This window comes from Ostrea edulis, chromosome 6 (genome assembly GCF_947568905.1).
Source record: "Ostrea edulis chromosome 6, xbOstEdul1.1, whole genome shotgun sequence".
NCBI classification, from domain to species: domain Eukaryota; kingdom Metazoa; phylum Mollusca; class Bivalvia; order Ostreida; family Ostreidae; genus Ostrea; species Ostrea edulis.
The window spans coordinates 28,545,557-28,563,372 of NC_079169.1; the positions used below are offsets into that span (position 1 = coordinate 28,545,557).

The 17,816-nt window shown below is 34.8% G+C and overlaps 1 protein-coding gene and 1 long non-coding RNA gene across 7 annotated transcripts in view; one reads left to right on the top strand and one right to left on the bottom strand.

Moving 5' to 3' along the window:
• The first annotated feature begins 1,892 nt into the window (after positions 1-1,892).
• LOC130047400 (uncharacterized) lies at positions 1,893-8,549 on the top strand. The gene is made up of 2 exons (XR_008796298.1): positions 1,893-2,136; positions 8,162-8,549. It is a non-coding gene; the product is annotated as an uncharacterized LOC130047400 (long non-coding RNA).
• LOC125647532 (WASH complex subunit 2-like) overlaps positions 8,507-17,816 on the bottom strand; it is a 46,523-nt gene continuing 37,213 nt past the window's right edge. For 4 of the 6 annotated variants that reach the window (XM_056142304.1, XM_056142308.1, XM_048874241.2 and 1 more), the window contains 11 exons: positions 17,535-17,596; positions 17,046-17,271; positions 16,663-16,790; positions 15,916-16,171; positions 12,439-12,467; positions 11,991-12,056; positions 11,106-11,231; positions 10,269-10,950; positions 9,936-10,045; positions 9,157-9,343; positions 8,507-8,876 (listed from right to left, as the gene is read on the bottom strand). In XM_056142304.1, coding sequence (XP_055998279.1) covers positions 8,761-8,876; positions 9,157-9,343; positions 9,936-10,045; positions 10,269-10,950; positions 11,106-11,231; positions 11,991-12,056; positions 12,439-12,467; positions 15,916-16,171; positions 16,663-16,790; positions 17,046-17,271; positions 17,535-17,596 — 1,988 coding nt within the window. In that variant the 3' untranslated portion in view covers positions 8,507-8,760. The remainder of the gene's footprint in view (positions 8,877-9,156; positions 9,344-9,935; positions 10,046-10,268; positions 10,951-11,105; positions 11,232-11,990; positions 12,057-12,438; positions 12,468-15,915; positions 16,172-16,662; positions 16,791-17,045; positions 17,272-17,534; positions 17,597-17,816) is intronic. The other 2 variants (XM_056142307.1, XM_056142306.1) reach the window with 2 other exon arrangements.

Sequence of the window (17,816 nt, forward strand, 5' to 3'; positions counted from 1 at the left end):
AGAAACAAGATGTAGGCCAGTACTGTAAACAATATAAGTGCTGTGTGTAAGTAGAGGACACATTGACGAGAGAATCGCACGTAAACACAACGTTATTTATCTAAATGTGGTCGCTCCGATGCTGCGTTAGGAAAGAACAAGCACTTTGAGATTATTGCATGGCAATACATAGTCCCCTATCGGTCGCAAAAAATATTGGACCGCAACAATATTCAAAGTTCATGATGTAGATTAAGGTAAAAGGAAAAATTGGGGAACCAGAATGGATAGGAAAGGAATGGTTAGAAATAAACTACTATTCGGGTACAAAGTCTAGATCAGGAAAAAAGACAGATCTATAATTAGGTTAAGGTCTTTCGCCAAGTCAATCAACTGTGTAGGTGATAATGAATAATTTAGCTACATTGTTGTATTACTATGACAGAAGTTTTAATGAGTGTAGTATTCTTATCTACAGAAATAAAACACTTGAATGTAAACTGATTTTTCATGCTATTTTTTTTTTTAAGTCCAAGGGCCATAACTTAGTGAAAAATCAACAGACCGAGACGAATTTTCGAACTCAATCTGCAACTTGTTATGGAAAAGCAATGTACCGAATATCAAATGAATATCTGCAAGCACAACAAAGTAAAGTCCGGAAAACTGACAATCCATGTTTTTGTCTAAGTCCAGGGGTCATAACTTAATGAAAAACCAACGGGCCAAGACGAAATTCTAACTTAATCTGTAACTTGTTATGACAAAGCAATGTACTAAATATCAAATGAATATCTGCAAGCACAACAAAAAAAAGGGGGGGATAATTCATGCTATTTTTATAAGTCTAAGGGTCATAACTTAGTGCAAAATCAACGGACCGAGACGAAATTCGAACTTGGTCTCTAACTTGTTATGACAAAGGAATGTACCAAATATGAAAAAATAAATATCTGCAAGAACAGAGAGAAAAAGCGGAAAACTGATTTACCGGTTTGACTGACGGACAGACTAACTTGTATGATTTTTTTTAATAGTTCAAATTTCTGCTTCATTAATGTAAGCGTTCATGTCAGTACAAAAGCCTAGCTTCATTTCGAAAAGTGAAAGGGGGGGGGGGTCGAAAAGTGAGGGGCGCAATCACTTTGAAATAGATTTTATCTAACAGTAAATATTGAGGATAACGAGAAAAAGGATTTATTACTTCATAATGAGAAATAGGCACCGAACAGGGGAAGGCATTACTCGGACTTTTTGAAAGAAGGGGGACCACGCAATCCTATATTGCCCAATATTTAGACTCCTAAATCTTAAGTGTGTGAATGGAAAGGGGGGATTTAGGTTGTCTAACCATCTTTTGAATATTGAAGTAGGCAGACACCATAACGTAACCAATACTATATAATATGTACATGTGACTATAAATACCGTTAATAGTCAAAAGACAGACAGGAATCAATTTTAGTCTTCGCATTCAATATGCACATGATGTATGCATGTTTTGTGAAAATCCCGATGCATTGAAAAGTCAGTTAAAACCTAATCCGTAGTCGTAGTAAATAAAAAGAAGGAAAAATATCAAAAGAGAAGCAAATATGATAATAACAAAATTGACCGTTAAATTTACTAGTTTAATTCTAATTAGAAATACATTACTTATAGTATTCGAAAATTGGGTGGAGGGGGACAATCACGGTTGTATCCCCCTTTGAAAAGTGGGGAACATGTGTCCTGGCTACCCCCCCCCCCCCTCTTTCTCCTACGCCCTTGAAGAATTACGTATATCATTAGCATGCTTTCTCAGTACGTGCAATTTTACATTTTCACTCTTCCCAAGGTCAATATGCGGAAGCAATCTACATGCCTGAATCATTCATTTTACTTTATATAAAAAAACCTTCAAACTTGTGGCGGCCAAGTTTAACTTTACGGGCTGATTTCTACAGCTGGGGAATGAGGGCAACACATACATTGTTGGACCTCGAGACAAACTCTTCTGTTTGAGGACATATAGATATATAACATGTTCTAAAATTCTGGAGAAACCGTAAACTTTGTATTGTTTCTCACCAAGAACCGTCAGGAACCACATAGCTCAAAGGGTAACAGTACTTACCACAGGAGGATTGCACAATTCAGTAAATATGAATTAACATGGTATGAATATGAACAAACCAAATTAAAATGATAATAATTTCTACCCGTGAACATAATTAACGATTTCTTTCGTTTTTTAAATCTTTTAAAAATGATTTCTAACTTGCTTAACATTAATTTATGAGAGGAAAAACGATATTTACATGTACTTTTATATTGTGCATAAATATTTGATTTCGTTTATATAATTGAATACATCTATATTTACACAGTGCACTTTTGGCGACGTCAAAAAGAAAACTTCTGACATAAACACATCATGAAGTCAATATTCCACGTGTAACAAAATTCTTGTTCAGTTACGTTATAATTACAATCCCATACACATCCAAATCCCAAATATTACACATGCATCAACTTTGTTTTTCTTTTATGCAATTAACACGTCACCCGTCCAACATGCATTTCTTAGTACTTACATATCATAGATAATCATACTTTCAAAACAGAATTATTCGTCTGCTTTAGTTTCAAGATTCATTATTCAAGATGTGCTAATTTGGAGTTTTCCATCATTGAAAAAAGTACTCTTCTTACAATTCATATATAACCACTTTATGAAAATATGAATTAATATTCTGTACTTCATTCACAGGGTGTCATCCCAGTGCCTATGTATATCAAACAAAGATGACTTTGTGCTTTCATTTAAATGTAACCATTTCATTATGGTCAACAAGCAAAATAATTTGTTTAAAACAACTATTTTTACATTCTTAATGCTAAGACACTTCGTGTTTTATGAAATATATCATAAGAATTCAAATTAACACCAAAATAATTTATGTTTTCAACCAAGGCATTGTAACAATTCCAGCAATAATTCATTTTTAATTTACTACCTTTTCTTAATACAGCAACATTTATTCTTATATTTCTTTTACTTAGCACATCTTGATCTGTATACAGCAACATTTATTTTTATATTCCTTTTACAAGTTTAGCACGTCTTGTTTTGAACATAGCTCAGTATATTAACAAAATCCAACGCATTTTCCCTTATTTCTAAAGGTAGTATAGTACGTATAAATGTGATTTCCATTTCAAAATCACTGAAATTATTGAGGATGAGGGTAAGGAGAGTGACTCTCTATAATTATTGAGAATGAGGGTAAGGAGAGTGACCCTCTATAATTATTGAGAATGAGGGTAAGGAGAGTGACTCTTTATAATTATTGAGGATGAGGGTAAGGAGAGAGACCCTCTATAATTATTGAGAATGAGGGTAAGGAGAGAGACTCTCTATAATTATTGAGAATGAGGGTAAGGAGAGTGAACCTCTATAATTATTAAGGATGAGGGTAAGGAGAGACACTCTCTAAAATTATTGAGGATGATGGTAAGGAGAGAGACTCTCTATAATTATTGAGAATGAGGGTAAGGAGAGTGACTCTCTATAATTATTGAGGATGAGATTAAGGAGAGAGACTCTCCTTAATTATTGAGGATGAGATTAAGGAGAGAGACCTTTATGGAGCGCGAATTAACATAAACTCAAATAATTGAAGATATCTTCAATTATTTGAAGATATCATCAATTCATTTGATGCGCGCAAAAATTGAATTAAAGATCTCTTCAAATAATTAATGATATCTTCAATTCTGAATTATTGCGCGCATTAATTGAATTGATGATAGCATTAATTCTTCAACTGAATTGATGCGCGCTTCAATTGAATTAATGATCTCTTCAAATGAATAAATGATATCAACAATTGAATTGATGCGCGCTACAATTCAATTGAAGAGAGCAATAATTGATATAATGCGCGCATTAAATCAATTGATGAGAGCAATAATTGAACTGATGTGCGCATTAATTCATTTGATGAGAGCAATAATGGATTTAATGCGCGCATTAATTCAATTATTGCTCTCTGCAATTGAATTAATGATATCTTTAATTCATTTGAAGAGAGCAATAATTCTTTTAGAGAGAGCAACTATATAATTAAAGATATCTTCAATTCAACATATCCACAATTGAATTAATGATATCTTTAATTGAATTGTTGCTCTCTTTAAAAGAATTGATGCGCGCATTAATTCCTTATACAAAAGCATTGTAAATGATTTAAAGATATCTTCAATTGAATTAAAGAGATCATCAAATTATTTAAACCGAACTCTAAATTAATTACTGCGAGCAATATTTCTACTAAATTGATGCTCTCATCAAATGAATTGAAGAGAGCAATAATTGAATTAATGCGCGCATCAAATCTATTATTGCTCTCATTAATTGAATTAATGCGCGCATCAATCGAATTAAAGAGAGCAATAATTGAATTAATGCGCGCATTAAATCAATTATTGCTCTCATTAATTCAATTGATGAGAGCAATAATTGAATTGAAGCGCGCATTAATTCATTTGATGAGAGCAATAATTGATTTAATGCGCACATTAATTCAATTAAAGAGAGCAATAATTGAATTGATGATATCTTCAAATAATTGAAGATATCTTCAAATAATTGAAGATATCTTTAATTATTTGCGTTTATGTTAATTTGGCGCTCCATAGACCTTCTATAATTATTAAGAATGGGAGTAAGGAGAGTGAACCTCTATAATTATTGAGAATGAGGGTAAGGAGAGAGACCCTCTATAATTATCGAGGATGAGGGTAAGGAGATTGACCCTATACATACACACACACACACATACACACACACACACACACACACACACACACACACACACACACACACACACACATATATATATATATATATATTGAGGATAAGGTTAAAGAGAGAGACTCTCTATAGTTATTGAGAATGAGGGTAAGGAGAGTGAACCTCTATAATTATTGAGGATGAATGTAAGGAGAGTGAACCTCTATAATTATTGAGGATGAAGGCAAAGAGAGAGACCCTCTATTATTATTGAGGATGAAGGTAAGAAGAGAGACTCTCTATAATTATTGAGGATGAGGGTAAGGAAAGAGACCCTTTTTAATTATTGAGGAGGAGGGTAAGGAGAGTTAACCTCTATATATATTGAGGATGAGGTTAAGGAGAGAGACCCTCTATAATTATTGAGGATGAGGTTAAGGAGAGAGACTCTCTATAATTATCGAGGATGAAGGTAAGGAGAGAGACTGAGAGGTACTGAGAGACGAACGATAATCTTATAATCCAATTATCAATTACCGTACTCTCTTTCTCATGAAACAAGAGTACCGCCAACGGTACATAACACGCCCGTGAAAAGTTAATATAAGGCGTTTTTCTTACATCATGATTTGTAGAACTTGCCTTCAAGTAGTATCAGAAATCATCAGGGTGTGACATACTTTCTTTGCATCGAAAAAATAAGACAAATCATGTACTATCTATTTAATATTTTCACTTGGCATAAGATATAAGTGTATCCAGTTTAATGGGCCTTGCCCCAACGAATTGGTCTGCATCCTGCTACTACGACCTTGACCTTGAGAAACAATAGGCATCCTCCACTTGGCATAAAGTGTATGTGTACATGATTTGACGGTCCTAACCCCAACAGTTCGATTTGTATACTGCCTACAAGGTTTTCCTACTACGTGATAAAGTGACCTTGATCTTTGACCTTGAAAAACAATAAGCATCTTCCTCTCATCATGGTGATCGATATTTATATACCAAGTTGCAATATCCTGGAACTTAAGGTTGGGTTTGTATCCTACCTACAAGGTTTTCCTACTTAGTAATAATATGACCTTGACCTTTGACCTTGAAAAACAATAGGAATTTTCCTCTCATCATCGTGATCAAATATACCAAGTCGTAATATCCTGGAGCTTACGGTTCGGTCTGTATTCTGCTCACAAGGTCCGGACAGAGAGACGGACGACACCATACCATAATACATCCCGTCTTCGACGGGCGTTTAAAAAGAGGAGGGACGTATACATGTAGAAATTTACTTTTTTCATATCTCTCTCTCTCTCAAACGTCACTGTATCGTCGGAAACAATGTGAACATTCCACGTAGTTTATCTCTTTATTATTATATGTATATGACGTAGTGGATGGGCTTTTTTATATGACAGTAGTATTATGATCTGTATTTCAATGATAGTGTCCCATAAGTCAATATGGCTGGATACCAATGCTTTTAATATTGGGAAATTGTTTAATATAATATATATGAATTGTAATTTAGTATTGTATTGCTGTGTGACACTTTAATAAAATATTTCCGATTCTAATTCGTATCAAGCATTTTAACAATCCATGAAGGTGATAGATCAGTGGATACACTCTTCATTCGACCCTATTCTCCGTCAAGACGTGGACAATGCCCACATTCTGTCCATTTCTCTAAGAAGAATACATCTCATATTCATCATTAGACTAGATCACAGGTCTACTCTTTTTAATTAGCGTTGGAATAATTTCGCGTTGATTAGATGTTTCGAGTTTTACTGCATTCAACATTTACTGTATGATTTTTTTGTACAAATAAATGAAATTACTTTAAAATTGAATAAATAAAAACTTTAGTTAAAATTCAGTACAGGAGAAATTGGAGTATACTATTATTCATCAAGCTTATTGAAAGATTTTGATATTATTCTAAGATTTTTCAAAAGATAATCTTATCGGTGTAAATTTCATACATCACATCAAATGGAGATCCATCAAATCCTCCTTGTCTCTTGGGAGACACTAAAAAAAAGAACAAATTCGGTAGTTTTTTGATAATCGAGACTTGGACATTCTGGCTGTTTGTGAATACCTTCCCCACTACGGGATGACCCAAACTGGGCAGAGACTTGCATAGATACAGGTTGCGGACTAGCTACATTTTTCTTATCGGGTCATTCTCCCATCGTCGAGTTTTAAAACCATCAATGAAAATCTATTTAAATTGCTGATCTCAGAATGTCACACCCCCCCCCCCCCCTCTCTCTCTCTGAATACCCATTTTCTTTGAAATACGGAAAAGATTTTAATTTTTGAAAATACATGAAGGTATGAACCGCTACGCTTCACGCCAGTCTTCTTCATGAAGCGCGTTAGTATACCGGTGTGAAGTTTATAATGGTGCAATAAAGTGAAGATATGATCAATTATTTCAAGACATCAATTCACTTGATGCGTAAAATTAAAGATATGCATTTGCTGGTGCAACCAATTCAATTAAAGATCTCTTCAAATAATTAACAATGTCTTCAATTCTGAATTACTCTACCCATCAATTGGTGATAGAATTATTTTTTCTGCTAGATTGTTGCTCTCTTCAAACATCTCACAAACGAATTGATTCGATTGAAGATAGTAATCATTCAATTAATGCGTGCAATGATTAAATTATTGTCCTTTACCATTGAATTAAGAATACATGTACCATTTATTCAATTGATGTGCGCAATAATTCTTTTCGAGAGAACAACTATCAAATTAGAGATATCTTCAATTCCATAAGAACTCTTCTCTGTAGAAGGTGAATTTAGTGGAACTTTGAATGCCTAAGTGGACAAAGTGGACCTATAGTCAGTGAGCAATACGATAAAATGTATTAAAAGCAGATTCTCTTTAAATATGTAAATGTTGGAAATACAAAACACTATAAAAAAAATGTTTCCCTAAAGTGGAAACATAAAAACAATGTCATACTTGTAGGTAATACCCTGGATATGATATGTACAAGCAACGAAATAACTGATAAAATAAGAATTTCATGTATTTAATACTTATCACTTACTTAGTTTGTGTGTCACACAAATTCGGGTGATGAAACTGCGTATGAGAAACTTACTTAGCACATTTACTTATACAGTGAAGAATATCTAATGAGAAAGTTTAGCTCATACTCAAGGCAAAGTTTCCTTACTGAAATTCAATTAAACATTGGCCATGTGCTTACTAGAATTGAAACTGTGACTTACACCTACAAAGTTTGATCTATTAAAAACTATGTCATTGTTGGCCTTTCCCCATCACTCTTGACCTGAAAAACCATGATCATCTTATTGGTGTAGAGGACACTATGCTGAACAACAGTTTGAAAATAAAATCTTGACTGTTTTTCAGGAATCTTGATCCTTCACCTCCAAACCAAAGGGGTCATTCAAAGACTAGGGGTCATCCAGAGACAAGGGGTCATCCAGAGACAAGGGGGTCATCAAAATACAAGGGCCATCCAAAGACAACTGTGTGATGGTTCATTTATAAAGCTCAAATGGTATTGACATAGCCATCTAGAAACCTGGTGGTGGTGTCGGGCTTCAGTCTTTAAACAATTTACAACTGCATCTGAATGACATTTTATAGGTAGATTTTGTTTGTGACTTTTCCAACACGTTTCATCTAAACCATTATTCTTACTAAATGTATAACGAATGGGTTCTCAATAAATGCATAACAAATTGATATGAATAGATTTAAAATACAGCAATTTTAATGAATATATTTTGAAAACTTAACCTTTAGTTGTACAACACCTATAAAAGTCAACAACCATATCATCTTCATATTTCAACAAGACTGCCTCAACAGTTTACTTTGTAACATAAAATGTATACATATACAACAAATGATAGCAATACTGCCCAAGATGATTACAGGTAGCACCGTTCATAATTTAAATGACATATTGTAAAAGCATTTTGTGTGTATTAGTCTACAGGATGTCAACTTAATGGGTCATCAAATATATCCGTGACATCTGTAGTAGCCTTTTTGGGTACCTCTGCCTTCTTCTCCTTCTTCACCTTTGGTTTGCTAGGCGTGGTAGCAAAAATATCATCTACAAAAACAGTAATAATAGGACAGATTCAATCTAAATGTCGGATCAAATCCGTGATTCTAAATTTAATCAACTTTCAGATTAAAGATGGGTAATAAAGCAGAGAATCCCACTACATTAAAAAGATATAATTTTCAATAATTTGTAACTTATCAGATGAAGTGAAACATTCCACAAAAGGGAGAAATGTCCTTGTGTGTAAGTTTATTCTTTCTGTACTATCAATAACTACCAGTAGAAATGCAAATACATTGCAATTTGTTTTAAAAATGACACTAACCATTATCATCCTTAAATAGGCTCTTTTTTTCCGTAGTTTTCTTCTTCTTTTTCTCCCGTGGTTTAGCTGCTGGGACATCAGCGAATATGTCAGTTTCATCTTTAAACAAATCCTCATCTTTGGTCTTGGGCTTCACTTTGCTAGGTTTTTTGCTTTTTTGAGATGGTTTACCAAATAAATCATCATCCTATAAAAACAAGAAAATGTAATGGGTGGGTTTCACACAAAAACACAATGCTAGAGAACCTTATGTAAAACATGGGCCTTGCAGCAAATGAATTCAAAAGCCTCAATCATTTTCACACTGAGAAATTTCCCTGGTCTACATATAGTGGACATTTGTGTACAGGTTCAATTCCAGGCTGACCTTCATAGAAATAGGTACTAAGTGTTCCTTCGTCACACATTTGGCACTAGAATTGAACATTACAGGTCTTTCAAATGAGACCTTAAGTCCTGTGTCAAGGTTGTCATTGGCATAGTCAAGAATCTTCACTGCTACATGTAAATGAACCTGAGCTCCCATACAGGAGTACATTTCTGGCACTTCACCCAAAGCAGGTGTCTCTCTACTTGAGTGAAAAATTCTTGAAGGGATGTTTGACTTCACTCAACAAATCAACATACAGCAGACAATAATAATAGGAACACTTCTACTCTGATACTCAACAAGATCATACATGCATTTAAAAAAAAAATCATGACGGTAAAAAATGAAGACACTGGAATTATCACGGAATAAAACTTAAAGCAGACTTTGTTTACTATTTAGCTCTTACCTCGTCTTTCTTCTTTTCGTCTGCTTTTGTTGCTGATGAGGAGCTCTTGTTCACTGAAGAATCAGCAAAAATATCCTCATCTCCTGCCGCGGTCTTACTGGGATTGCTTGCTATAAAACAGTCGTAAATTTACCCAGGTTACTTTCATCCAGCTTCATTTCTACATGACATTTATATAATACATGTACGATTCAAATAAAACACAGTCACATCCTGCAACACACAACCACCTTACAAAAGAGTGCCTCCACTTCTGGTGCTCGCTGTAAGCATTTGGAGATAGGAAATCTTGTAGAAAACTCGAATAATGAACCATCTGGGACATATACTCACCTGCTTTCTTGTTCATGGATGAATCAGTAAATAAATCGCCATCAACTGCTATGGAAGGTTCAGCTTTAGCTGCCTCGGGTTTGTCATCCAGTAACTTCTCAAAATCAGTCTGTTTCTTTGACTTGGGTTTCACAGCGAACAAGTCCTCCTCTTCTTCTATAACTACTTTGGAAGTCTGGGATTTGTCTGACAACACGTCATCACCTCCATTCACTATTGCACCAACATTTTTGCTGTCTGCCTTCTTTTTGCTGACAAATTTCGAGGAATTTTTAACAGAACTGGAACCAAAAATGTCCTCATCATCACTCGCTGAATTCAGCACACGTTCTGGTTTGGAAGTTGAGGAAATCACAGGATTAAACAAGTCATCATCTGACATTATGTTGTTCTTTTTCCTACTTGATGAAAATAAATTTTCAGTCTCCTCCTCATAGTTATCAGGCACAGGAGGGGGACCCATGAAATCATTCCCTGTGTCAACCTCCCCAAGTAAATCATCATTGCCAAATAAATCAGATGTGGGCTGAGGTACCCGACTTTCAACTGCAGGTGTCTTCTCTGTAGGGGGCGGTGCTGTTGAAGGGGAGGAGTCTTCCTCAGGAGTGACAGCTGACAATCCTCCTCCTGATCGACCTTTGCGACTTGGAGGTCGTCTCTTGGCCTGAATTTTGGCACGATTCTGTGAGGAAAACAAACATATTTAATTCCTTCTACTGGACTAAACAATACTTTCTAAAATTCACTCCATTACAAGTCATGAGGTCTGTCAAATGGCAATCGAAATTCAAACTCATTGGGTACATCCAGTGCTGTTAATGGGGGTGACACACTTACTTTGTTGGCACTCTGGAGGGTGTTAACTTGAGCAGGAGTATCAAATCCTACTGCCACCACCTCCGGCTCCTTAACGGGTGGTGCTGCTCCAGGTAACAAGGCCGCAGGATTTATTCCAAGGTTCATCTGTTTAAACAAATGTGTGTCGTTAAAATGATTCAAATATCATTGTTTCTTACAACTAAATATCTACCTTTTAGTACCACCTGTCAGTGTAATCATTACTAAATATGGAGTGTCATCAAGGTCAAATGTGCTTTGGTTGCTTTAAAGTAACAAATGGGTCAATCATATGATATTTTAGTACTTTAATCTAGTTTATATTTTAAAACAATACATAAAAATATAAATATAGACAATAAAATGTCTTTCTTTGTTGTTTCATTGGGTGATGAAGGTAGCAATGATTGCAGAAATTTTTTACATAACTTGCTTTTGCATTTTGGTGTTTAAATAACTCCAGCATCTTAATTTTGCCATCTTATTGACCTCTCTGACTTACTCAATTTTGATATCCAAAAGTATGTATCATTTTATGTACATACAATGTACTGTATACAAATTTGTTTTCACTACAGTTGATTGTAGGTCGATATAGGAGATGAAAATCAAAACTGCAGGGAATACAACTTTAAAATTTATATAGGACATGAAAATACAGGGATTTAAAATTGCGCTAGTATCTACATGTAGTTATAGACATGAAACTGGCCAAAAGTAAATTTAAAGTAGTACATGTATGTAAATTATCTTGCCTCTGAATTACGAGTAATCGTTTTAGTCAATACATACAGTGTATAATCTAAACATTTCATAAACTTGTACAGTGCATATACAAAATAAGATGTATACACAGTCTCTGATATACAACTAGCTCAGGTTTACCTGCAGCTTGCCAATTTTACCGGGCATTTTTCCAACAGGAACAGGGGAAGTGGGTTCAGGTTTCTTCTAAAGAACACAACAAATTTGCAAATCAAGCGGTTAAAGGCATGCAGAAAATAATATGAATGTCTACTACGCTAATAATGCAAACTAAAGGTGTTAAGAGTTGAACCAGAATTTAAACTAGAAATATGCAAAATAAACACAGCACAACAATTATTTCAAAATAAGTAATAAAATATATCACAGTACCAAACAATATTGTAAATGGATGCTGAGTGAAATTGCTCAAAGGCTTGCATACGGTGCTTTATTTTCTAATTTGTTAATAAGTTAAAATTTGCATGAAATCGCACTATATCTACTTTCATTTCAAAATGCAATGCATATTAAAAGCACAAATAACAACTTGTAAAACTGTAAGAATTGTTAGATTTCAGGTACTCACATCTCCATCTCCTCCTGTTGAAGCAGAATCTGAATAATAAAACAAGTGCCCTTTTATTTACACTGAATGTGCATACATTTATAACTTTATACAAGTATGTATGTATTTTATTGAAACATTTGATGTGTATGAATGACATTTCTGGCAGTTAAATTAGAGAGGAGTGTGGTATTATATACAGAGATAATTCTGTTCCATGATATTTTTGCACTGAAAATGCAAAACAATTTCATTCCATTTGAATTCCTTGAATACAGTAATGCTGCAGCCATATAGGGGCCAGTTTCAAGATAGTATGCCCAAAATAATCCTGCACCTGCACTCCCTCCCCTCCAACATGACACATATGTAATTTCAAGATAGTATACCCAAATATTCCTGCACCCCCATCCCCTCCAACAACACACAGCTAATACTTATGTACACGGCAGGGTTTTCATAAAGACCAATAATGAACACAGAAGTGTAACCATTCCAAAACCCGACTCATACACACAATGTACACATTTCTCCAAAACCTGACACATACACACAACGTACACATTTCTCCAAAACCCAACTCATACACACAATGTACACATTTCTCCAAAACCTGACACATACACACAACGTACACATTTCTCCAAAACCTGACACATACACACAACGTACACATTTCTCCAAAACCCAACTCATACACACAATGTACACATTTCTCCAAAACCCGACTCATACACACAATGTACACATTTCTCCAAAACCTGACACATACACACAACGTACACATTTCTCCAAAACCTGACACATACACACAACGTACACATTTCTCCAAAACCTGACACATACACACAACGTACACATTTCTCCAAAACCCAACTCATACACACAATGTACACATTTCTCCAAAACCTGACACATACACACAATGTACACATTTCTCCAAAACCCGACTCATACACACAATGTACACATTTCTCCAAAACCTGACACATACACACAATGTACACATTTCTCCAAAACCTGACACATACACACAATGTACACATTTCTCCAAAACCCGACTCATACACACAATGTACACATTTCTCCAAAACCTGACACATACACACAATGTACACATTTCTCCAAAACCCGACTCATACCCACAATGTACACATTTCTCCAAAACCCAACTCATACACACAATGTACACATTTCTCCAAAACCTGACACATACACACAATGTACACATTTCTCCAAAACCCGACTCATACACACAATGTACACATTTCTCCAAAACCCAACTCATACACACAATGTACACATTTCTCCAAAACCTGACACATACACACAATGTACACATTTCTCCAAAACCTGACACATACACACAATGTACACATTTCTCCAAAACCTGACACATACACACAATGTACACATTTCTCCAAAACCCAACTCATACACACAATGTACACATTTCTCCAAAACCTCTGACACATACACACAATGTACACATTTCTCCAACAGCAGGACTACTAACATTTTTCACTCAATGGGTAACACTTTTTCATAGGTACTAAACTGTTGCATTTCCATTATTATTATAATAGGATAAAATCAATAAAATATAGTGTGTGCATGTTTTTTCTTGATGCAGACAGATGAAGACTTGCTATAAACACTCATCATTACAAAGAAATATGGTTCATTCATAGTACTGCAGTTTTCTTCTCTACAATCAATATTACAATACTATTCATTCTAACTTATCTCTACTTCAATATAATTTGTCTTGTTAAAAACAAATGTCTTCCCAGCTTCCAAAATTGATAGTGCTTCAAATTATCTCCTTCCCCTTAATGTACTGCATAGGATGAAGAAGAAAGCATGAGCAGGTGCATAGACAATATAAACTGCACTTCGTGCATTGAGGAAAAAGATGGAGACAAGATTCGATATATATGTGACCACTGTCATTGTTGTATATGATACAAAACTAATGACTGTTATGCTGAAGTACCAGTAGGAAAGTGAACATATCCTTGTACATGAAAAAAGCTCTTTGATCCACTGTAAATTATAGAACCTTGGATCAGAACAATGTGAACATCATTAAATGATAATGAAGTTATGTACAACATTTCAAGGCTATTCGATAAGCCATAAAGGAGAAGTGTTCACAAGCTATTTTACACCCTCTACCTCTCTTTGATCCACTATAATAACATTAAGGGTAACAATTGCATCCTCCTGTCCCAACAATATGCACATCTGCAAATTGCAATGAAGTATTGTACAAAGTTTCAAGTCTTTCAGATAAGCCTATAAAAGAAGTGTTCACAAGCAAGTTTACATTCTCCACACCTCTTAAATCCACTATAACTTTTAGGAAAATAATTGGCTCTTCACATCCCGACAATAAGCACATCTACAAATGGTAATAAGGCATTGTACAAGGTTTCAAGTCTATCCAACAAGCCATACAGGAGGAGAAGCACTCTCAAGATTTTGTGACAGATAGACTAACAGACAGTACAACTAAAACTGTCCTTTTGGGACTAACAACCCCCCCCCCCCCCCCAACCCCCCCCCCCCAACCCCCCCCCCCCCCCCCGGCAGGGCACACTTTACAATGGATAAGAAAAAATACTTCCTCAGATCAAACCAGAAGTTGTCCAATCAAATTGATCATCTAGTATATAAATTTTTTTAGCACTGAAAATGTTGCTTTAAAAAAATCAATGAATCAATCAAATATTAAAATATTTCCATTAATGCTCAATATAAACACTATATTAATAAAAAAGATTTTCAGAGAATTTAATTGTAAATTATCATTTCTCTTAATTTGGTACATGGTTTTAAAATTGCTAGAGTATGAATACATCCCCCCCCCCCCCCCCCCAAAACACCCCAGAAAATGGAAATATTCATACAAATGTAAGGTACATAAATATTATTTCACTTTAATAGAAATGTACGTAAAAGGTCTAATTCTAACCTTTCAATTTGTTTTTGAAATATTCTCCAGACAAAGAGACCACCCCCCTTTTTTTTTTTAAACAATATGGAAATTAGCATTAACTTTCTAACACCTTAAATATTCTAATTTAAAATAAGAAATTCATAACTTCAGTCTAGGAACAATGTATTTACAACATATATATCAAATCTCTTCATGAATTTTTAATTAAGATATACTCGTTTTAGTTTAAAAAATGACAAAGTCCATAAGTAAAATAAGCCTGTAAATTGAAGGAAAATTGTCCAATCAATATGAAAATACCAGGTGCACTTCTTCATTTGGTGAGTAATGAGTGTTCAAATTTTCAGAAAAATCTATGTCCTAGTTTCTTAGAACATGCACAGACAAAATCATGTCTACAGTCAGGCTGAAACACCCCCCCCCCCCCCCCCCCCCCCCCTCATTTAGTTTGCAAGGGTATAAAAATGATATGTCTCTCCTAGAAGAGGGGAGACAATAATAATGTATTTTAGATATGAGTAGGCACTACTACTAACCTGGTGATAGTTCTGATTTTTTTGCCACTCCGAATGGATCCGCCCCGCCAAACATGGAAACTCCACCTACTGGCTTACGAGGGGAGGAGCTCACTGATGAAATCGGGGGTTCTACTGGCTTACGAGGGGAGGAGCTCACTGATGAAATCGGGGGTTCTCTTTTGGAAGGCTTGGAGGCTGACGAAAATAGGTCATCTTCATCTGAGTTGGGGGATCCAAATAAATCAGATTTCTTGGAAGTCTCAGGTTTGGAATTCTGGAGGGAAAAATTCAGGATTTTTTGAGTTACAAACATCTTCAAAGGGAAGGAGGTAATTTATGACTTGTGAATGTTCTGAAAGTAAGGCATACTGACTGCAATTAAAAATCTGTGCATCATAATCATTGTCTTGAGGTTAAAGGTAAAATAATCAAATATGTGCACAGGATGATTAATTTTATTGAAATCCAAAAAGACACCACAGCATTGTCAAATAGTTTCTACATTAATATATTATTCTGTTACACGACAACAGACATGTACATATAAACATTTACATATAGTCTACTCAAGGTCTTAATTGACATATCACTTGATATAAATGTGAACTTTAGAAAGATTTTACTCATTAATTTTCTAATGATCAGTCTTGTATACATGTATAAGTGTCATACTCAATATCAGTATGTTTTTGTATGTACTGTACATGAAGCGTGTGTAGAATTAATTCCGTGAATGGTTGCTGGTGGTAGCTGGCCAGAAGTTACCTTGGGTTTTGAAGGAATGACAGGTTTGGGTGAGGTGAAGGGTTTTGAAGGATGAGTTGTGCTGAAGCTCTTTTTAGAGGATACCTTGAACATGTCATCATCTCCATCTTCTCCAAATAATGCATCCACTTAAAAAGATCATCTTATATTACACATATACTGCATAAAAATCATGAATTACAGTAAGTAAATGTCATATATAACAATAACAACACTTTCTTTGCATTGAGTGAGCAAATTAATCTAATTTTAAAACTTCCTTTGACGAAACATTTATTCAATATTTTTTTTATTCAATATAGCCATTTTAAATAATTAAAAAAATCTTTTGAATATGGTTTTATAAATTGTGCTTGCTTTATCCGTTTGAAATTAGAGCTCACCTGCTTTGGGTTTTCTGTTAAGTTTGGGTGAAGCCATAGGTGCAGGCTCTGCTCTACTTTCATCTTCAGCTTCTCTGACCTCTTTTGGTGTTGGGGTCACATCCTTGACCTCATTTGCCTTCTTGCCTTTGTTTTTGAGGGCAGCCATTGGATCCATTCCTCCAAACATGGACACGCCTCCCACTGGTTTTCTGGGTTTGGTTTCCTCCTTTTCTTCAGGGAGTACCTGTTCAATTTTTTAAACAGACTTTTAAAATCATATCCAAGAAGATTAGAAAACAAACTTGTAGATCATATGGAAAAAAAAATTCATAATAAATCTCTCATGAAAGAAAGCAGTTTTAATTGATATACATATTGTTGAAATTATAATTGATCTTTTACAGTCACTGATTTCAACATTGCTAAAAGCAACTATGTTTTTAATGGAAGTGAAGGAAAGAGGGAATTCTAATTTCAGACTAAAAAAAGTAATAAGTAAATGGAAACCTTCTGAGATGTGTTAAACAAATCTTCTTCCTCCTCCTCCTCTTCACCAAACAAAGGATCTACTGGAAAATACAAAAATCAAACCGCTGACTTTTGCAATACAGATGATGGAGTACCGCAGGAAATGGGGTTTGTTTTCTAGTGTACAGTCGAACTGAATAGTAACATCAGTCTAACAATTTTTTCTACTGGTCAATCAAATAATCATCCATGTCATTAATTCTATTGCTCTACTACAAAACAATCACATCTATAAAAACAAAACATACACGTGTAAAACAA